Source organism: Kogia breviceps, chromosome 4, assembly GCF_026419965.1.
Source record: "Kogia breviceps isolate mKogBre1 chromosome 4, mKogBre1 haplotype 1, whole genome shotgun sequence".
NCBI classification, from domain to species: domain Eukaryota; kingdom Metazoa; phylum Chordata; class Mammalia; order Artiodactyla; family Physeteridae; genus Kogia; species Kogia breviceps.
The window spans coordinates 55,560,333-55,583,946 of record NC_081313.1 but is presented as its reverse complement, the minus strand read 5'-3'; the positions used below and the strand labels follow the sequence as shown (position 1 = coordinate 55,583,946).

Sequence of the window (23,614 nt, the reverse complement as noted above, 5' to 3'; positions counted from 1 at the left end):
ATATAATTAGAAAAAAAAAATTAAAGGTGTAAAAAGTAGAAGAGAAGAATTAAAATTATATTTGCAGATGATATGACTGTTTACTAAGAAAACTCAAGAGAACCAACTGAAAAATTACTACACACAATGAGGGTAATTCAGTAAAGCTCTCTAGATTAAAAAGAACTCAATGATAAGAGCAACAAAAAAGATAAAATTCTTAGATATAATCCAATAAGAAATGTACCAGATTTATATGAAGAAGAATTTAAAATACCCCTGAGAGACAGACACAAAGAAGTCTTAAACAATTGGAAAGACACACTGTGTTTCTGGACAGGAAGATTCAACATCACATTTATGATGTCAATTTTCTCTATGTTCATCTGTCAACTTAGTATGATCCTAACACAAGTACCAATAGGGTTTTTTTTAAGCTCTGAATAAGCTAATTCTGAAGAAATTAATATAAACTTTAAAACATATAAGCAGACTTCCCTAGTGGCACAGTGGTTAAGAATCCACTTGCCAATGCAGGGACACAGGTTCGAGCCCTGGTCCAGGAAGATCCCACATGCTGCTGAGCAACTAACACCATGCATCACAACTACTGAGCCTGCGCTCTAGAGCCTGTGAGCCACAGTTACTGAAGCCCACGCGCCTAGAGCCCATGCTCCGCAACAACAGAAGCCACCGCAATGAGAAGTCCATGCACTGCAATGAAGAGTAGCCCCCTACTCGATGCAACTAGAGAAAGTCCGCGCACAGCAACGAAGACCCAACACAGCCAAGAAAAAAGAAAAAACATAAGCAACTAGGAAAAACTTGGAAAAAGAAGAAAATTGTATTGGGGGTTTGGGAGAGGGACAAACTATCTCTTTTTTTTTCTTTTTAAATTTATTTACTTTTGGATGCAGTGGATCTTTGTTGCTGTGCGTGGGCTTTCTCTAGTTGTGGAGAGTGGGGGCTGCTCTTGCTGCAGAGCATGGGCTCTAGGCACGAGGGCTTCAGTAGTTGTCGCTCGCGGGCTCTAGAACACAGGCTCAGTAGTTGTGGTGCACAGGCTCAGTTGCTACGCCGCATGTGGGATCTTCCTGGACCCGGGCTCAAACCCGTGTCCCCTGCATTGGCAGGCGGATTCTTAACCACTGCGCCACCAGGGAAGCCCCCAGACTATCCTTTTTAAGATAGTAAAGCACTTAAAAGCTACAATAATTAAAACAGTGTGATACTGGTCCCAGAACAAATAGGTAAATCAATGAAGAAGAAAGGAAAGTTCAGGAATATGCCCAAATATGTATGGGAATTTAATATCTGACAAAAGTGGAATTTCATTTTATTTTTAAAAAAATACACCTTTATTTTTTGGCCACACCGTGCAGCATGTAGGATCTTAGTTCCCTGACCAGGGATTGAACCTGTGCCCCCTGTGGTGGAAGCTCAGAGCCTTAACCACTGGACCACTGGGAAAGTCCCCAAAAGTAGAATTTTAAATCAGCGGACAAAAGATGTATTATTCAGTAAATGGTGCTGGGACAAATGGATAGGCATCTGGGGAAAATTAAGTTGGTTCCACTGTTCTTAAAACCAAAATAAATTCTGTACAAATCAATAATATTAATTAAAAGAATTTATATTAAATTCAAGGTAGACCTTCAATGTATAACATACTCCATAAGCTATACATAAAAAGACTAACAGGGACTTCCCTGGTGGTGCAGTGGTTAAGAATCCGCCTGCCAATGCAGGGGACACGGGTTCGAGCCCTGATCCAGGAAGATCTCACATGCCGCAGAGTAACTAAGCCCATGCGCCACAACTACTGAGCCGGCACTCCAGAGCCCGCGATCCACAACTATTGAGCCCACATGCCACAACTGCTGAAGCTCATGTGCCTAGAGCCTGTGCTCCACGGCAGAAGAAGCCATTGCAATGAGAGGCCCATGCACCACAAGGAGGAGCAGCCACCGCTCACTGCAACTAGAAAAAACCCGCATGCAGCAATGAAGACCCAATGCAGCCAAAAATAAATAAGTAAATAAATAAATTTTTTTAAAAAAAGACTAATAAAAAAAATTTTGGGGGGGGCCCATGCTGCACGCACGGCTTGCAATATCTTAGTTCCCCTACCAGGGATCGAACCCAGGTCCCAGCAGTGAGACCACCAAGTCCTAACCACTGAATGCCAGGGAATTCCCCAAAAGACTGATATATCTGATTACAGAAAAATAAAAAGTATGTGCATGTCTATCTGAGTGTGGTGTATATACATTCTAGAATTTAAAATTATAACTTCAGCTATTTATAAGCAATTTTCATTGTTAAAATGCTGAAAACAGTTTAGAAAATAAAAGCCACAAACAGGCCCAAGAGACACTATACATACTTTTCTTATATATTTAGTCACACCAATGTACACTATCATTTTTTTAATGGCCTATTTTAAACTGGTGACCTAGTTTTGCATATAGTGATGTACTCTGATCTTTTTTCCATGTCATTAAATATACTTTTAAAATAAAATGAAACAATGTCTGCATGGAATACTGACAGAATGTTGAAACAGGATGACTGATACATAGGGATACATTATACTAGCCAGTTTACCTTTTTAAATGTTTGAAAATTTTCACATTAAAAAGTTTAGCAAAAAAAGTCTGTATGAGAAAATCACAAAAAGTAGAGTTAAAAGGCAACAATTTGAGAAAAAAAAATTTGCAACTCATATCACAGACATACAAAACAGAGAATTCCTCCAAATCTACAAGACAAAGATCAACAAACCCAACTGAAAAATGGGTAAAGAGTATAGAGTCACGTCAAAGGAAAGGAAATACAACTGGTTCTTAAGCATATGAAAAGATGTTCAACCTTACTCATAATAAGAGAAATTAAAAACTATTCCAGGATACCATTTTTTAACCTATCAAATATGGCAGAATACACCACCTCTGTGGTCTACTATCATCTAAGGACTATTGGTCTTCAACTGTCCCTTTGAGAATACAGATTCTAATTTTTCCATAGTGTTGTTCTATAGTGTAGTAACTTATGATTACCAGAAACAAAAACAAGAGGGTGCTTAAGAAACTTATAACACAATGGCTGGTAACTGAATCTGCACTGTATTGTCAGGCGTCCCTGAGGTACTGATGATTGAGCTAAAGAAGTCTGTGTTTTGCAAGGGAATGATTCATAAATGAAGAGACAGCAACAGAAAAGCCTGGGACATGAGAAGTACGGTGCATTTGAGAAACTGAAAGATGGTCAATGTGGCTAGCAAGGCAGAGACCAGAACAAGATGAGATTAGACACAGAAAACAGCCAAACAAAAAGAGTGCCTTAGAGGTTCTGGTTTTATTCCTAAGAGCAACGGGAAGCTTTAAGCCATTATGATAATGGCAGTGATGATATCACTATTACCATTTTACACAGTAGGAAACTCATTCAGAGAAGTGAAGAATCTTGTCTAAGATCCCAGAGCTGTTAAGTGGTATAGCCAGGATCCACATCTGTATGATGCTTTCAGCTTAATTTTTAGCCAATGACACTGAGCTGGGAATGGGTTTTCTGATTAATATCCATCAATTTTCACCTAGAACTGGTTGAAAGTAAAAATCCCAAACTGGTTTTATCTGGATTATTTATGGTAAAAAGTATTAGAGCTATCTTTATATAAAGAGTCTAAAGGAAAAAGACAAATCGATCTGTTGCAATATGGCCGTCTTACTTGCTTAATGATTCCATCTTACCTCAGAGGTATATTTTTGACAATCATCTCTTAAAGTGAGTGAACTTTTTTTGGCAGGAGGAACATGATCACTTTCGTCAAGCCTACAATGAAATCTCTTCCTAGATACAAGATCCAAATTAGCAGGAGGCTCTTCAGAATCATCTCTTCCAGAATTAGATAAACACATGTCATCCTGACCAGCTGAAGTTACTGGAAAACTGATACTGCATAGAAAATACATACACATTAAATTAGTTATTTTATGAGGTTAAAGCCTGAACTATTCCAATGAAAACTGCCAAAAAACTTCAAAGTAACTAATATATACATGGCCATGGCCACAAAAATGTTAGTTTTGAGCTCCATTTATACTTAAAAGCTCACAACTTAAGTTCCATAATATTGAATTAAATCTGAGGCATAAAAATAATGTTTTCTTTGGCAGTAAAGTTAAATGTTAGTCTAAAATGTCTCTTCCTTGGGCTTCCCTGGTGGTGCAGTGGTTGAGAGTCCGCCTGCCGTTGCAGGGGAAGCGGGTTCGTGCCCCGGTCTGGGAGGATCCCACATGCCGCAGAGCGGCTGGTCCCGTGAGCCATGGCCACTGAGCCTGTGCATCCGGAGCCTGTGCTCCGCAATGGGAGAGGCCACAACAGTGAGAGGCCCGCGTACCGCAAAAAAAAAAAAAAAAAAAAAAAAAAAGTCTCTTCCTTATATAAAAGGCTTCAATTTCTAATGTTACTTGATAGACAATTAAGCATCTTAACCAATGACTATTAAAATACAACTTAAGAATTCTACAGCAAAGAATTTAAATGAATATCAAAAATATTTTTAAATGTATCCTTTGTACTATTTTTGCAACTTTCTGTGAATGTATATTTATTTCAGAATTTAAAAAATATATAAATGTATACAAATAACTTTTTTGTTTGTCTTTGTTGGGGTTCTTTTTGTGGTACGCGGGGCTCTCACTGTTGTGGCCTCTCCCATTGCGGAGCACAGGCTCCGGACGCGCAGGCTCAGCGGCCATGGCTCACGGGCCCAGCCGCTCCACGGCATGTGGGATCTTCCCGGACCGGGGCTCGAACCCGTGTCCCCTGCATCGGCAGGCGGACTCTCAACCACTGCGCCACCAGAGAAGCCCTACAAATAACTTTTAACAGATGCTATTTTATGATCCAGATTGCTAAATTTTTTTAGCTTTCAAAATACTTAAAATACCAACAGTTTCATACAAAAGTATTATATTATACATTTAAATGGCATCTTTATCAGATATAAAATCAGTAATTTCTTCTCTAACTTACCACATAATTACTAAATAAGATCTCCACGACAATTACAAATAATGTTGGTGAATGGCATGTTCAATCAATACTATTCAATTCATAAAGCACCCCTTCCCCATACCAAAGACAGTTTAGTTGATTCATTACCTTATGTCGCCCCTTTCTTCTGTATTAACTGATTTGACCAATATGGGGGCTGGCAGTAAAGGGTTTGGCATTAACTGCATAGTGGTATCAGCAAATTCTTCTACTGCATTGGTTGGGATTTCCACCAGAGTTAAAATGAATGCTTGTTCATCCTCACTTTCTTGATGTACATTAGCAACTAGATTCATTATCAAAGTTTAAAAGTTAGTAATGAAAAGCTGAACCATGAAATGACAGAAAATCATTAATTTATTTCACTTCTAAAAAGTCTCATGACAACTTATCCCAAAGAATAAAAAACTAAATTATACCCCTCAAGAAACAAATAAATAAAAATTTCATAAAGGGTAAAGATGATTCACTATGGAGAAGATTTATAATTCCTTTTTTTTTAAGATTTATAATTCTGAATAACAAAATTTACATACAAAATACTTCAATTTTTTTTGTTTTTTGTTTTTTAATTTAAGGCCATCATAGACCAACAAAAACTGCTTTGTTTTTCCATAGTCAAATGGGCAGTAAAAAAACATACTATTAGGTTCTAAGACTCTACTGAAGCAAATTATCATACCTGTTAGGTCTTGAGGATTGTTTATATTCTCTTGTTGGACTTCTGGAATACTACACTGCCATAAAAAATTAAAATGAAAGAGTGAGGTTGACCAAATCTCAGTTTTAAAAAGTTTTCCAGACAATGTGATACTGTGAACAGTTATTGCTTCAAAACTCAACAACTTATCTAACCTATATATAGAATTTTTCAAGTGTTTTGAAACTTTTAGTTGTACCAATAAAATTTTGATTCATTTAAATAAACATATATATATATACACAAGGGAATTATGACTAAATTGTTAAATACGTGTAGGCTATGAAATGATTTTTGAAGTAACAGAAAAGGGAGATCCAAACACTTCAACCTTCTCTCTATCCCCATCACAGCAGTCACTGTACCATTAGTAGGTGACATGTATATGGAAGCAAACTGGTCTCCTTGCCCCCAGCATGGCTCCCTCCAATCTGTTTTCCACGAAACTGTAAACACTGTTTTCTCTAAAATGCAATTCCAATTGTAATTCTCTACTCTTAAGATCTTAAAACTTTCATTTTGCAACCAACAGTGTCAGTAATTGATTCAGGCAAGAATCATTAATGCATACTAAATTACTTACTAAGTGGAAAAGATGCAATTATAATGGAGAAAACTGGTAGGTACCATTCTACCCAAGTGATCAGTCAGCAACACCAATAATGGGACAAACCAACATTATGTGTCCCCTGATATGATGCAAAAGAAGAGCGAAACATCACCTATGTAGTACTCTTGCAAAAAAACGTATAACCTGAATCTAATAATGAGGAAGCAGTAAAAGAAATCCAAATTATAGACTAGCTTGGACTGTTCTAAAATGTCAAGTACACAAAAGAGGAAAAAGGGCAAGAGGACTACTCTAGATTTAAAAAATAAGAAGAAATGACAGCTAAATGCACTGTAAGAGGTTTGACTGCAACTGTATATTACACATTATTATTAAATCAGTGCTAGGTAGTATGGTAATATTGAGTGTGGTAATAGTATTGTCATTTTTCTGTAAGAGAACGTCCTTGGTCTTAGATACAAGCTGGAGTATTTGTGGGTGAAGGCTCATGTCTACAACTTACTTTCAGATGGTTTAGTTGTTTTAAAGTACCTATCAAGATGGAGAGCAACACAGAGAGAAAATAATGTTTAGGGCTAGGTATGCACGCAAATAAGGCAAAATGTTAACAGTTCTCTCTGTAAGATTTTTGCAACTTTTCTCTAAATTTGAAATTATTTCAAAATAAAAAGTAAAACTTAAAAAGTTGGGTGGTAGGGGAAAATCCCATAACTTTGGATGTAACCCAAACTCCTTAGCAAGCCATAGAAATTCATTTAATGATCTGTCCCCAGGCTACCTAACTTCATCTCTAAGCACTTTCTTCATTTATATTCCACTCATAGCTACTTATACAGTCCCTGAGTATGTCATACTGTTTCACACTTGTTCTTTGTACATGTTCCTCTCCCTGTAACTGGCTAATTCATACTTGTTCTTCCAGATAAAGGATTTGCTCAGTGCTGGATGCACATTAGAATAACCTGGGGAACTTTAAAAAAAAAAAAAAAAAAAAAAAAAAAAAAAGCTAATGCCTGGGCTCCGCCCACTGCCTCCACCAGATTAGTTTCGCTGGATTGGGTTGAGGGCCACTCCAACTGAGTCTCACACAACTCTCTTTCATAACACCTATCAGACTGAATTTAACCATTCATTTACTCATCTGTTCTTCATGAGGCTATATTCCAAGTATCTCACACAGTACTGCACACACAACGTCTCAATACACACTTGCTCTGAGAATGAACTTCTCAGATCCAGGGGCTAAGAAGCAAGAGTTCTCTCTGTACAAAACACTTCCTTTTTCAAAGCTTTTACAACAAAGCTAGGTATTGGTTATTTTATCTCTATGTTCCAGAGACTAAAAACATATTCAATACATTCTTGCAAAGGCAAAATTATACGGAAAGAAAAAAGATCAGTGGTTGTCAGGGGTGGAGGGTGGAGAGAAGGAGTAACTAAAAAAGGACCCTGGAAAAGTTGGGGAGTGATGGAATTGTTCATGTATTGGTTATATGATTATACATGTTTATGAAAATCTGTAGAACTGAACACTAAAAAGGGTAAAGTTTATTGTGTGTATATTAGAACTTAACATTTTAAATAAGGAATAAACAGTTAGCCGCCCCGTTATATTTTACATTCTTTTACCTCTGGAACATGAAGTATAAGCACACTGTCTCCGTTAGAGTCCTTTCCCAGGGGTTCTTCGACAGAACTCTCACCAAGACCCATACCCAAACCAAGTGTGTGGGGTCTTGACTCAGATGAAACAACAGGAGCAACTGAAGACAGCTGAACCTCTGCAGACCTCCCTTCTTCAACTTCATCTCTGAAAGACAGATTAGTATGTATCTGAAATCAAGGAGACAACCACAGAACTATGTTTAGAGCTAGGTATGTCAAAGTTCATCTAATTTAATGGTTTTCAAACTTTTAAGATAGATTTAATGCAACAGAACAAATTCTTACAGCTACTGCTCATGCCTATAGTTGACACAGAATATAAATCAAATCCCAGAATATCTTTCCTCTTTTACCTTCCAGTTAGGCATGCTTCTTGTGAAATACTGGTTTCTTCAATACCGTGTACAGATGCCAATTTGCTCTGCTCCTTACTCTCTGCTGTTGTAACTGATTCAAGGTTTTTATCTTCTAATTCTCTCCCTTTAGAAGCATTTTTCTCAGTTTCTTAAATAAAAAACACATTTAAAATATAGCCCAAAATAGTAAAGTCAAAATCTCCATATTAGAAACATATTCTTTTTTCAAAGATCACTACATAGTGGCTCTTCCAAACTTCTCTTAATCCAAAAAGCAAGCTTATTCACATGGCAAAAAGGTGGTCTAGGTCAATTACACTTTTTAACATAAATGAGATAATTAATGAGTCTGCACTGCACATATTTCACTCCTGGCAGCCACAGCTATTGTATCTCTACTTTACTGTAATAGCAGTATAATCAGAAACCCATATACAAAAGAGGTTTAGAGGTGGGTACACATGAGGCCTGGCTGGTTCCACCTTGGGGGAAGTGTTGGGGAGGGAGCTGTTCTGAATGAATCATGTCACAAAGTGGAAGAAAATTGACATCTGTATAAAAGAGGTAACTGGGGTCTGCACACTGAGAGACCTTCCGGGTACTGCTCAAGCCAAAGTAATGAATTAACTAATTGAACCACAGGAATTGTTGGCTAAAAGAAAATCCCAGAGATCAAGAACCCCAAAACAGGGAAAAGATGATGCTAACTATCCAGATCTTCTATATATGGGGTTGAATATAATCTAGGCAGCCTACCACTTACACTGCTTTTCCTATTCCCACTAGTACCCTGAGGGATTGGGACCTTGGTAGGGAGGGAACATGGAAAATATAGTGAGGCTATTGAAAAAATGAAATAAGAGTACTATGCAATCATACAGAAAGATATTTTTTCAATATATTAACCTTTAAAAACAGCACTAACATACAAAGAACTCAATAATAAAAAGACAACTCAATTGTAAAATGAGCACAGGGACTTCTCTTGCGGTTCACTGGTTAAGACTGCCTTCCAATACAGGGATTGCGAGTTTGATCCATGGTCGGGGAGCTAAGATCCCACATGCCTCACAGCCAAAAAAAAAAAAAAACCCAAAACATAAGCAATACTGTAACAAATTCAATAAAGACTCTAAAAATGATCCACATCAAAAAAAATCTTAAAAAATAAAATAAAATAAAATGAGCATAGATCTTGAGAGACATTTCTCTAAAGAAGACATGCAAATAAGCACATAAAAAGATACTCAACATCATTAGTGAACAGGGAAATGCAAATCAAAACCGTAATGAGACACCGCAGAAATACAAAGGATCATAAGAGACTACTACAAACAACTATATGCCAATGAAATGGACAACCAGGAAGAAATGGACAAATTCTTAGAAAGGTACAACCTTCCAAGACTGAATCAGGAAGAAACAGAAAATATAAACACACCAATCACAAGTAATAAAATTGAAACTTCAATTAAAAATCTTCCAACAAATAAAAGTCTAGGACCACATGGCTTCACAGGCAAATTCTATCAAGCATTTGGAGAAGAGCTAACACCTATCCTTCTCAAACTCTTCCAAGAAATTGTAAAGGAAGGAACACTCCCAAACTCATTCTACGAAGCCACCATCACCCTGATACCAAAACCAGACAAAGATATCACAAAAAAAGAAAATTACAGGCCAATATCACTGAAGAACATAGACACAAAAATCCTCAACAAAACACTAGCAAACAGAATCCAACAACACATTAAAAGGATCATACACCATGATCAAGTGGGATTTATCCCAGGGATGCAAGTATTCTTCAGTATTTGTAAATCAATCAATGTCATATACCATTTTAACAAATTAAAGAATATAAACCATATGATCATTTCATGAGATGCAGAAAAAGCTTTTGACAAAATTCAACACCCATTTATGATAAAAACTCTCCAGAAAGTGGGCATACAGGGAACCTACCTCAACGTAATAAAGGCCGTATACGACAAACCCACAGCAAACATCATTCTCAATGGTGAAAAACTAAAAGCATTTCCTCTAAGATCAGGACCAAGACAAGGATGTCCACTCTAGCCACAATTATTCAACATAGTTTTGGAAGTCCTAGCCATGGCAATCAGAGAAGAAAGAGAAAGAGAAGGAATCCAAATTGGAAAAAAACAAGTAAAACTGTCACTGTTTGCAGATGACATGATACTATACATAGAGAATCCTAAAGATGCCACCAGAAAACTACTAGAGCTAATCAATGAATGTGGCAAAGCTGCAGGACACAAAATTAATGCACAGAAATCTCTTGCATTCCTATACACTAACAAGAAAAGATCAGAAAGAGAAATTAAGGAAACAATCCCATTTACCACTGCAACAAAAAGAATAAAATACCTAGGAATAAGCCTACCTAAGGAGGTAAAGACCTGTACTCAGAAAACTATAAGACACTAATGAAAGAAATCAAAAATGACACAAACAGAGAGATATACCATGTTCTTGGACTGGAAGAATAAATATTGTCAAAATAACTATACTACCCAAAGCAATCTACAGATTCAATGCAATCCCTAGCAAATTACCAATGGCATTTTTCAGAGAATTAGAACAAAACATTTTACAATTTATATGGAAACACAAAAGACCCTAAATAGCCAAAGCAATCTTGAAAAAGAAAAACGGAGCTGGAAGAACCAGGCTCCCTGAATTCCGACTATACTACAAAGCTACAATAATCAAGACAGTATGGTACTGGCACAAAACCAGAAATATAGATCAATGGTACAGGATAGAAAGCCCAAAGATGAACCAACACACCTATGGTTACCTAATCTATGACAAAGTAGGCGAGACTATACAATGGAGACAGTCTCTTCAATAAGTGGTGCTGGGAAAACTGGACAGCTATAGGTAAAAGAATGAAATTAGAATACTCCCTAACACCATACACAAAAATAAACTCAAAATGGATTAAAGTCCTAAATGTAAAACGAGACACTATAAAACTCTTAGAGGAAAACACAGGAAGAACACTCTTTGACATAAATCACAGCAAGATCTTTTTTGACCCACCTCCTAGAGTAACGACTATAAAAACAAAAATAAACAAATGGGACCTAATTAAACTTAAAAGCTTTTGCACAGCAAAGGAAACCATAAACGAGACAGAAAGACAATCCTCAGAAAAGGAGAAAATATTTGCAAACGAAGCAACTGACAAGGGATTAATCTCCAAAATATACTAACAGCTCATGAAGCTCAGTATCAAAAAAAAAACAAAAACAAAAACAAAAACCCAATCAAAAAATGGGCCAAAGACCTAAATAGGCATTTCTCCAAAGAAGACATACAGATGACCAAGAGGCACATAAAAAGATGCTCAACATCACTAATTATTAGAGAAATGAAGATCAAAACTACAATGGGGTATCACCTCACAGAGGTCAGAATGGCATTATCAAAAAATCTACAAACAGTAAATGCTGGAGAGGGTGTGGAGAAAAGGGAACTCTCTTGCTCAGTTGGTGGGAATGTAAATGGATACAGCCACTATGAAGAACAGTATGGAGGTTCCCTAAAAAACTAAAAATAGAACTACATTACGACCCAACAATCCCACTCCTAGGCATATACCCTGAGAAAACCATAATTCAAAAAGACACATGCACCCCAATGTTCAACGCAGCACGATTTACAATAGCCAGGACATGGAAACAACATAAATGTCTATGAACAGATGCATGGATAAAGAAGATGCGGTACACATATACAATGGAATATTACTCAGCTATAAAAAGGAACGAAATTGGGTCATTTGTAGAGACGTGAGTGGACTTAGAATCTGTCATACAGAGTGAAGTAAGTCAGAAAGAGAAAAATATTGTATATTTTAATGCATATATGTGGAATCTAGAAAAATGGTACAGATGAACCTATTTGCAGGGCAGGAATAGAGATGCAGACGTAGAGAACGGATGGACGTGTGGACATGGGTTGGGGGGAAGGGGGGTAGGATGAATTGGGAGGTTGGGACTGACATATATACACTACCATGTGTAAAACAGATAGCTAGTGGGAACCTGCTGTATAGTGCAGGGAGCTCAGCTCAGTGCTCTGTGGTGACCTAAACGGGTGGGTTGGGGGGGCAGGGTGGGAGGGAGGTCCAAGAGGGAGGGGATATATGTATACATACAGCTGATTCACTTCACTGTACAGCAAAAATTAACACAACATTGTAAAGCAATTATACCCCAATTAAAACACACACACGCACACACACACACACAATGAGATAGCACTTCACACCCACTAAGATAGCTATACTCAAAGAGACAAATAATAACAAGTGTCTGGGAGGATGCAGAGAAACTGAAACCTTCACTGAATGTTGGTGAAAATATAAAATGGTGCAGCCACTTTTGTAACAGTTTGGCAGTTCCTCAAAAGGTTAAACACAGAATTACCACATGACCCAACAATTCTTCTTGTAGGTATAAACCCAAGAGAAATAAAAATATATGTCTACACAAAAACTTATAAATGACTGTTCTTAGCAGCATTATTTATAATACGCAAAAGTTGAATATACTAACCATTGAATTGTACACTTTTTTTTTTCTTTTTTTTTTTTGGCCACTCAGCACAGTTTATGGGATCTTAGTTCCCTGACCAGGGATCGAACCCGTGCCCCTGCAGTGGAAGCGCGGAGTCCTAACCACCGGACCACCAGGGAAATCCTGACTTGTACACTTTAAATGGGTGAATTCTATGGTATGTGAATTATCTCAATAAAGTTGTTATTTTTAAGAAGTGCTGAATAGTATATATGATATAGTATACATATATTTTTGTTCTTGCTGAAAGGAATATAAATATGTATACATATATATGTACATGTGTATGTATATATATGGGTGCTTGTGTGTATATACACACACTCTTATTTAGATGCTTATGTGTATAAAACATTTTTAGAGGTCTACAATAAAAACTGATACTAGAAATAGGATTAGGGGCTGGGAACCAAGGAAGAGGGAGGTTTTAAAATTTTTGACTTTTGGGTACTGTCTTGTTTTTTGCCACATGCATGTATGCCTAAGAGATGTTTGCTTGAGTATTCATGTATAAACACACAGAAAAAAATATATATGAAGAGAAAGTTTGATCAAGTAAATATAGTGAAAGGGTAATAATTACTAAAACTAGTTGGTGGGTTTATGGGTATTTTTTTTATAGCTCATTCTACTTTCTGTATGTTTTAACTTTTTAATACTTAAAATAATTTTAACAACTGAATATTCCATTTGAAATGCTAACGAAATTTCTTGGGTCAAAGTAATTTTGTAACTTTCAAGGGAACAATAAAGTTTACCTCTTTGAATTTCCACTTCTCCTTCAGTTACAAACAAACTGGGAACTTCCTGAGGAGCACCAAACCTGCTGGTCCCTAAAATTTTCTTAAGATTTGGCTTAGGCTTGGCAAATCTACTTCTCATTCTCAAATTATTGGTCACTCCTGAAGTTGTCCTAGAAAGAGATGGGAAGAAAGAGAAATTGATCAACTGTGTAAGAACTCTCTCAGGATTCTGTGTAAGAATCTGGACCATGTCTGTAAAACTGGGACTATATTTACATAAAACTGTTTCATTAAAGCTTAAAACACCCATTGTGGTAATTTTAATATGCAAACCATTAAACTAAACTAAAATCACTGCCCACCTTACATTTATTTGTTACTCAAAGCTATTTATTGGCCATATTGATGGTTGGTTTATATATATTTATTAATTGAACACTAATTTATTTTGTAAAACTCAAAAAACAATAATAGTTTAATAAAGCAAAATAAACCTGGATGATATAGAGTTTTTCTTTACTTCTTCCATTAAACCAATTTCTTCTTTAGTACTTTGTTCATCCAATATAATCTTGTTTTCTTCTACTGTTGGAGATGTACTATGGATAGGTGAAGAAGGTTCCTGACATTCATGAACAATTTTGAGATTTGTATTATCTGGGCAAAAAGGAATATGGCTTTTATCGTTTGAATGAACATCAGGAAGTACACACACTCCTATTGCAGAAAAAAAACAGAAAATTAAAATTGACCAAATACAAATAGATGTCCAAATAAATCCTTCAACATGCAGCAACGGTAAAATTCTATGTTATTTTTAATTTTTTTTTTTTTTTCTGGCCGCACCACGTGGCATGCAGGATCTTAGTTCCCCAACCAGGTACTGAACCCGTGCCGCCTTCAGTGGAAGCAGGGAGTCTTAACCACTGGACCGCCAGGGAATTCCCTAATTTTTTTTTTTGACTAAACAATGTGTTAAAGATTTATTCAATTCATTAGGAGAGGACTAGCAGAATGAAAAAATGGGTAAAACACATTTGAGAAACTGACTATCTATGTTATTTTTAAAGTCTGCTCTTTTTGGCTCCAAGTCTAAATTTATGACCTCATATTTCATGCCAGAGATTTGACATGTTCTAAGTTTAATAATTCTTATAGACTGAAACTTTTCTGTTATTATAATTAAAAATAAATATTTTTGTTACTTTCAGTAACTATATAACCTCAGATGAATTTCCAGATAGGATTATCTTCATTTATAATTTTTTAAAACCTGTATTTTACGTTCTAGACATTTGTGACAGGCTACAATGCAATACTCTGCCACTGAAAAAGGAGCCCTATAGGGAACACAAGTCAGAGACTTTCCTGATAAATATATAGTTATGGGCCAAGAAATCTGACACTTAAAACAAATGGCAGATCACTCATCAGCAGTTAAAATGATTAACAGGATTATAAGTAACATGATTATCCATTTAATGTAAAGTAGAAGGTACTTTGATAGTAAAGACCATAGCCTAAAAGAAAATACAAGAGTCTGGGTTGACATGTTTTTTGGCTCAGTCCAAACTAACAGAATAGTCTAAACTAAATGATCTCAGTGACTACTATTGCCCCTTCATACTGTATTTGACTGTCATGTAATTGTGAAGACTATCTAAAGCAGCAGCTCCTTCGCTAAAGAAACATGTGTGAAGAGATCAGTGATTAAGGAGTTCAGTTAACCAATGATGTTTATGATGATAAAGGTAGAGGATTCACTAGATTAACTATTCTACAAATACACATTATCCTTAATAAACCCAGTGCACTATATGGAAATGGAGGCCATTAGAGGGCTAAGTAAGTAGTAAGTAGGATGGATCAATGCATACATATTACCTTTTCCGGAAAAATAACACAGTGATGCCAACTTCAAATGTAAAAGGCAGATATTCACTTAATGTTCAAATATGGGTATATTTCTTAAAAGTTGGATTTTAAAGGTTTCTTCTTTTGGTAGGACTTATCTTTCATTCTTACCATCACTCTGTTCTGTACTGATCTCTGACTGCAACACCAGACCTCCCATTGTAAGTAAAGTTATGGCAGCTTCAGTGCTTCCATCGTTGGTACCTTGTGAAAAACCAGATCAACATTAAAATAGAAGATTGAATCGGGAAATTTATGTTTGGTTGCTTAGAAAAGAATTTTAATTTAGGTGTTTATCCTCAAGTAACAAGTTTCAAAACCCTCCATACCACTAACCCCTCACTAGGGTAGTGTTTCATTCAGCTTATATAATATAAATAGAGCATCAATTGTTGACTTTCACTCACTGAAAATGCCTCCTTCTCGTTAAATAACTTAATACCTTCAAGGGAAATACATCTGTGCAAATCAGAGAAAATAAATACTTCTTTATCAAACATTTAATCACTCTCTAAAGTAGCATTCCAATAACCCAAGTTTCTCCTAGAGAACATATTCAAACTGCTGGATCTTTTCATTCAATTCTCCAGCAAACTGACTCATTTACTAATAACCACCACTATTAAATCACTCTGTTTGTTGGTGTCAACCAAGTGTTTTTAGCTGTTTCCTTATTAACAGTTACCTGTTTCAGCTTGGGAATGTTCACCTGTGGTCATTTCCTAAAAGGAAAAGAAAACTAATAGCTTAGGTATTTTCCCAAACACATGTTCTATATCTCAAAGCACTACATTTTACAGGTCTTTCTATGCTTTTGGTTACAATGGAGTGGAAATTTATATTCATAAAATTTTATAAACAAGAACAGAAATCATTTAAAATCCTAATATTTTCATCTCTTGCTCCTTCTTTTACCTTTTGCTTGTATTATATGCAAATTTAAATTCTGATCATATGCAATAAAGCATCTGCCTTTCTTACTTCTTCAATTTCATAATCCTTCAACTTTAGTCACATCTGCTGCTAGTTTTGACTCAATGGAAACCAAGTTCTGAACAATATCACAAATTTTTTACACTACCAGGTGGCTTAAAAATTAAATGAATTTTAATAAATTAAGAAGTTATAGGATCTATGTCCAGCATGACAGCATGAGGAGCTCTGCTGACCCTCTCCCCAATGAGACTGGTAAAATTTATTAAAGAACCACCATTTAAAGTCTCTGGAAATGGTCCTAAGGGTGTAAGATGCACATATATTCGATAAAATCGTTGAAAATTCAGTAACAAAGGTGAAAGTCTGTGGTATTTGAGCTAAGACTGCTCTCTCCCTCCTTCCAGCTCAGTGAGGCAGGAAAACAGGGTCCCTTCTCCCTGCAGGCCCCACTTGGAGGGCTTCCAGCTCCTAATACCACAAGAACCTGGTGTCAGATTCATCAGAGATAATAGGCCAGTATCTATTATAAATATGGACAAAAAAATCCTCAATAAAATTCTAGCAAGCTGAATCCAACAACATATAAAAATTATATGCCATGGGGACTTCCCTGGTGGTCCAGTGGTAAAGAATCCACCTTCCAATGCAGGGGACGGGGATTCGATCCCTGGTCCGGGAACTAAGATCCCACATTTTGCGGGGCAACTAAGCCCGCGTGCCACAACTACTGGGCTCACGTGCCTCAACAAGAGAGTTCCCATGCCACAAACTACGGAGCCCACACGCCTTAGAGCCCATGTGCCACAACGAAGACCTGATGCAGCCAAAAAAATAAATAAATGAATATCAAAAAAAAATTATATGCATGACTAAGTAGAATTTATCCCAGGGATGCAACTTTTGGTTTAACATCCAAAATTCAATCAATGTAATACATATCAATACAATAAAAGACAATTACATGATCATCTCAAGAGATGCTGAAAAAGCATATGACAAATTCCAACACTCTTTCATGATAAAACACTCACACAAACTAGGAACAGAATGGAACTTTTTCAATTTGAAAAAAGGCATCTATGAAAAAAACCACATCTAACATCAAACTTAATGGTGAAAGACTGGATGCTTTCCCCTACTTTTATTCAACATTGTACTGGAGTTCTAGACAGGGTAATTAGGCAAGAAAAGAAATAAAAGACATCCAGACTGGAATGTGTTAGAAACTGAATTACGTCTTTCAGAAAGATATGTTGAAGTCTTAACCCCCAGTACTGTGAAGGTGACCTTATTTGGAGATAGGGTCTTCCTAGATGTAATCAAGTGAAGATGAGGTTATAGTGGATTAGGGTTAGCCTTAATCCAATAAAACTGGTGTCCTTATAAGAAAAGAAACACAGACACGCATACAGGGACAACACCATGTGGCAATGGAGGCAAAGGCTGGACTTGTGTTGCCACAAGCCAAGGAATGACAAGGAATGCCAGCAACTGCCAGAAGGTAAGAGAAAGGCCCAAGATGATTTTTACCTCAGAGCCACCAGAAGCACCCATCACCAGGGGCATCTTGATTTTGGAATTCTAGCCTCTAGAACTATGACAGAATAAATTTCTGTGGTTTTAAGCCACCCAGTTCATGGTACGTTATTACAGCAGCCCTACAAAAGTAATACAGAAAGACAGAAGTAAAACTATCTCTATTCACATATGCCATGATCTCATATGTAGAAAATCCTAAGGAATCCACTAAAAAGCTATTAGAACTAATAAATGAGTCCAGCAAAGATGCAGGATACAAGACCAATATACAAAAATCAAACGTATTCCTATAAACTTGCAATAAACAAACCAAAAATGAAATTAAGGAAACAATTCCATTCACAATAGCATCAAAAATAACAATACACTTGAAAATGAAGTTAAGGAAATGCAAAGCTCATACTCTGAAAACTACAAAACATTGTTGAAAGAAATCAAAGAAGAGCTAAGTAAATGGGAAAATATCCCATGTTCATTGACTGAAAGACTCAAACATTGTTAAGAGGGCAACACCTGCTTCCCCAACTGATCAACAGATTCAATGCAATCCCAACCAGAATCTCAGCTGATGTCTTTGTAGAAACTGACAAGTTGATTTCAAAATTCATATGGAATTGCAAGGGACCCGTGATAGCCAAAACAATCCTAAAAACAGAATACAATAGGATGACTTACACTTTTTAATTCCAAAACTTAGTACAAAGCAACAAATCAATAGAGCCTCACCAGCATAAAGACAGACAAATAAATCAATGGAATAGAATTGAGAGTCCACATATCTGCAGCCAACAAATTTTTTGACAAAAATAAAAGACCATTCAATAGGGAAAGAACAGTTTTTTCAAAGAAATGGTGCAACAACTAGATAGTCATATGCAAAAGAATGAAGTGGGACTCTAATCCCACACCATATAAAAAATTAACTCGGGCTTCCCTGGTGGCGCAGTGGTTGAGAATCCGCCTGCCGATGCAGGGGACGCGGGTTTGTGCCCCGGTCCGGGAAGATCCCACGTGCCGCGGAGCGGCTGGGCCCGTGAGCCATGGCTGCTTATGCTGAGCCTGCGCGTCTGGAGCCTGTGCTCCGCAGCGGGAGAGGCCACAACAGTGAGAGGCCCACGTACCACCAAAAAACAAAACAAACAAACACACACACAAAAATTAACTCAAAATGGGGAGAATTCCCTGGCATGCTTCCACTGCTTGGGGCCCGGGTTCAATCCCTGGTCGGAGAACTAAGATCCCGCAAGCTGTGTGGCGTGGCAAAAAAATAAATAAATAAATAAATAACTCAAAATGGATTAAAGACTTAAATGTAAAACAGGAGTAAATCTTCAGGACCTTGGTTTTGGGAAAGGATTCTTAGATATGACAACAAAAGCATGAGCAACAAAAGAAAAAATAGATAAATGAAGTCCAAGTACTCTAAAGCAGTGGTCCACAACCTTTTTGGCACCAGGGACTAGTTTCATGGAAGACAATTTTTCCATGGATGGGGGAGGAGGGCAGATGGTTCAGGTGGTAATGAAAGTGTTGGGGAGCAATGGGGAGCAGCAGGTGAAGCTTCACTCGCTCACCCGCTGCTCACCTCCTGCTGTGTGGCCTGGTTCCTAACAGGCCTCAGACCTGTACCAGTCCACGGCCCAGGGTTGGGGACCCCTGCTCTAAAGGAAACCATCAAGAAAATGAAAAGACAACCCACAGAATGAGAGAAAATTCTGAAAATCACATATACGATTAGGAACTTGTATCCAGAATATACAAAAATTCTTACAACTCAATAAAAAAAAAGACAAATAGACCAAAAAAATTTTTAAATGGGCAAAGACTCCAAATAGACATTTCTCCAAAGAAGATATAAAAATGGCCAATAAAAGCACGTGAAAAGATGCTCAACATCATTAATCATTAGGGAATGCAAATCAAAACCATAATGAGGTACCATTTCACACCTACTAGGATGGTTAGATCCAAAAAATCAAATAAATATTGTCAGGATGTGAAGAAATTGGAACCCTCATACACTGCTGGTGGGAATATAAAATGGTGCAGCAGCTTTAGAAAGCACTTTGCTAGTTCCTTAAACGATTAAACAAAGTTACCGTATGACACAGCAATTATACTCCTAGGAATGTACCCAGGAGAAATGAAAACATATGTTCATACAGAAACTTGTACACAAAGGTTTATAGCAGCATTATTTATAATGGCCAAAAGATGGAAACAACCTATATGTCCATGAACAGATGAATGAATAAAGGAAATGTAGTATATTCATATGGAATATGATTTGACCACAAAGAGGAATGAAGTACTGATACATGCTACAACATGAATGAACCTTGAAAACACTATGCTAAGTGAAAGAAACCAGGCACAAAGGACCGTACTGTGTGTATATCTCCAGAACAGAGAAATCTATAGAGACAAAACGTAGACCATTGGTTGCCTAGGCCTGGGGAAGGCTGGAAGGAAATGGAGGAACAACTGCCACTGGGCATAAGACTTCTTTCTGAGGTGATGAAAATGTTCTAAAATTGTGCATATAGCTGTAAATACACTAAAAGCCACTGAATTATACACTTTAAATGGATGAATTGTATAGTGTATGAATTGTATCTTAATAAAACTGTTTTTGGAAAAGTTGTAAGTCTTCATTTACAAAAACAAGATAAATACCAACTAAATAAGGAAGAGTGCCAAGCAAAAGGCAACTAAGTATGTTTGAAATAATTTACATTTAGTATATATTTAATGCATCAGAATTTTAAGATAAGTCCATAGAGATATTGAGCTACTCCCACACACAGGAATCTATGCTTTTCAAGTCAAATATAAAATCTATGAATTATTCACTAGTTTCTACCATTCATACTTACAGCTCCTAGAAATAATAGAATAAGTTCTATCATACTAGTTAAGAACCATCTGTAAACCTAAAGCTTTCAAAATAAACTTAGTCTTTTGAAAGTAAACAAAGAATTAAAGACAAAACATATTAAAATGGATGCTTACAACTGATAATGCATTCAGATTTTCTTCTTGTTTCATTTCCTGAGTAGTCAAATCTATGTTTGATGAGAGCTGATGTTCAACAACAGCTATGCATCCTACATCTGGGATATTCACGGGTATTTCAAGCTGTCAAATGAAAAGTTTCATTATTTCATTTTGGCATACTATCACAGAAAAACAAAATGAATCATAAAATAAAATATTAAACTGAAGAAATTCACATTTATACATGATTTAGAAAACTGAAATATAATAATTTTTAAACTGATTGACATCAACTTGGCAAAAGTGAAACATTTAATGTTTTTGAGGGGTCTGTGATTCTTACAAACAATAAGCAAAACTTCCAGTCCTAAACTACTTAGTACCTAGCATTTCATTTTCCATTATCCCCAATTTGTCCCTAATTTCCCACAGTTTCTCTCATCAGTCTGTCAACATTTATGAAATGCTTCCTAAAAACTAGAGGGTTACGGGTACAAGAATACAAAGCTCAATAAGACAAGTCGGTCCCTGCCCGCAAGGAGCTCACAATCTAAGAAAAACAGACATGTAATCAACTATACACTGTTCCAAGTGCTATCATAGAGATGAGTTGAAAGCACTTAAAAAGATTTATCACACACATGACCCACCAAGGCAATTACCCTCTCCCACAACCCCAAAACCTGTATGATTCTTCATAGCAATGAATGGCCATGTAAAATAACGAGTCCACTCACATTTACTCTTCATTTAGCAGGCTTATTTCAAAGATCCTTACAGTCTGGGGCTTAAAAAGACTAAGATTTATCTCCTAGACTATAAACAAGGAAGTCTGGCTCCTATTCCCTTATTAACAGAGAGATGAGTATAAAAGACTGTGATTCAGTAGAAACTGAGCAGTCAAGTTTGAAAATCTACCTTTGAAGACGTTTATTATAGTAACACCTATGTGTTCTGTGTCTGTCTGCTCAGATGCAATTAGAGAAAAATCTTTGCAAATATCCTATAGGCCTGGGATGAATTTTAAAAGTTCAAGTGATTTGCAAAGACAAAATATTTTCTGAAAAGCTGGGATTGGGGGGATAATGGGAATATTCTAGGTAACTGAAAGTTGGTTCTGTAAGCACTACAGTTTCAAAGCTTTATTTTTTTAACAGCTTTATCTAGACATAATTTACATTCCATACAATTCACCCATTTAAATTGTATAAGTCAATGTTTTTTGGTGATGGAAGCACAGGTATGTGCAACCATCAACATAGTTACTTTTAGAACATTTTTATCACTTCAAAAAAGAAACCCTATACCGACTCCTTTAACTCATCTCCAAATCCCTAAGCAACCATTGATCTACTATCTGTCTCTATAGATTTTCCTGTTTTGGACATTTCATATTAATGGAATCATATAATATGTGATTTTTTGTTAACTGGTTTCTTTCACTTAGCATAATGTTTTCAAGGTTTCAAGGTTCATGTTGAAGTATATATCAATATTTTAGATCCCTTTATGATTTAATAATGTGCCATTGCATTTCAACACTTTTTAAAGGGGACATTTTCTAACATATAAACAAATTTCCCTGCCTTAGTAAACTGGCCATTAAGAATACAATACAGGGGGCTTCCCTGGTGGCGCAGTGGTTGCGAGTCTGCCTGCCAATGCAGGGGACATGGGTTCAAGCTCTGGTCCGGGAAGATCCCACATGCCACAGAGCCACTAAGCCCATGTGCCACAACTACTGAGCCTGTGCTCTAGGGTCCGTGTGCCACAACTACTAAGGCCACGTGCCACAGCTACTGAAGCCTGTGTGCCTAGAGCCCATGCTCCACAACAAGAGAAGCCACCGCAATGAGAAGCCCACGGACCGCAATGAAGAGTAGCCCCCACTTGCCACAACTAGAGAAAGCCCACGTGCAGCAACGAAGACCCAACACAGCCTAAATAAATAAATTAAATTAATTTTTTTAAAAAGAAGGCATTCTGTATTAATTCAGGGATATATCCTAGAACCTGATTTTCAGAAGTTAATTTCTAGTATTAGTTTTCACGAGCAATTTGCCTTTCACCCAAAGAAATTGTAAAATACAAAACATATAGCTAAATGAATTTTCATGCAGTGGTAACCAGCCATCCTTGCACAAAATTAACCTTCCTTTTACCTTTTCTTGGTTTCAACCAAAATTTAAATTCATTATCTTTACTTTGAACTTTAATTACAAGAAACCACTTCACATCATTTTTATTTAGTTTCAACCATTCCAATTAACTTTATAACATTTAACATGGTATTAATTAACAATGAATTAACAAAGGTGAGTTTGGAATTCTATTTGTAATTCAAATGGCTTTTGAATCTACCATGAATACAAAACTGATTCCAATATGATGCTCTATAAGCAAAATAAGTTACTGAAAATTGAGGCAGAACAGAAAACTTTGAAGTTACAAAGTTAGACCAAGAGGCAAAAGAGTAAGGGGCTTTCATAATAAAGTAAGTTGAAGTAATATGTTCCTCTACCTCACATCCATTAGGATGGCTA

General features: G+C 36.6%; 1 protein-coding gene across 3 annotated transcripts in view; it reads right to left on the bottom strand.

The window, feature by feature from the left end:
* BDP1 (B double prime 1, subunit of RNA polymerase III transcription initiation factor IIIB) overlaps positions 1-23,614 on the bottom strand; it is a 94,636-nt gene that overhangs the window by 11,264 nt on the left and 59,758 nt on the right. For 2 of the 3 annotated variants that reach the window (XM_059062539.2, XM_067031109.1), the window contains exons 26-35: positions 21,087-21,212; positions 16,285-16,321; positions 15,711-15,803; positions 14,180-14,402; positions 13,701-13,855; positions 8,330-8,480; positions 7,941-8,121; positions 5,723-5,777; positions 5,149-5,326; positions 3,732-3,936 (exon numbers count right to left, since the gene is read on the bottom strand). In XM_059062539.2, the coding sequence (XP_058918522.1) occupies positions 3,732-3,936; positions 5,149-5,326; positions 5,723-5,777; positions 7,941-8,121; positions 8,330-8,480; positions 13,701-13,855; positions 14,180-14,402; positions 15,711-15,803; positions 16,285-16,321; positions 21,087-21,212 (1,404 nt within the window). The remainder of the gene's footprint in view (positions 1-3,731; positions 3,937-5,148; positions 5,327-5,722; positions 5,778-7,940; positions 8,122-8,329; positions 8,481-13,700; positions 13,856-14,179; positions 14,403-15,710; positions 15,804-16,284; positions 16,322-21,086; positions 21,213-23,614) is intronic. The other variant, XM_059062540.2, reaches the window with a different exon arrangement.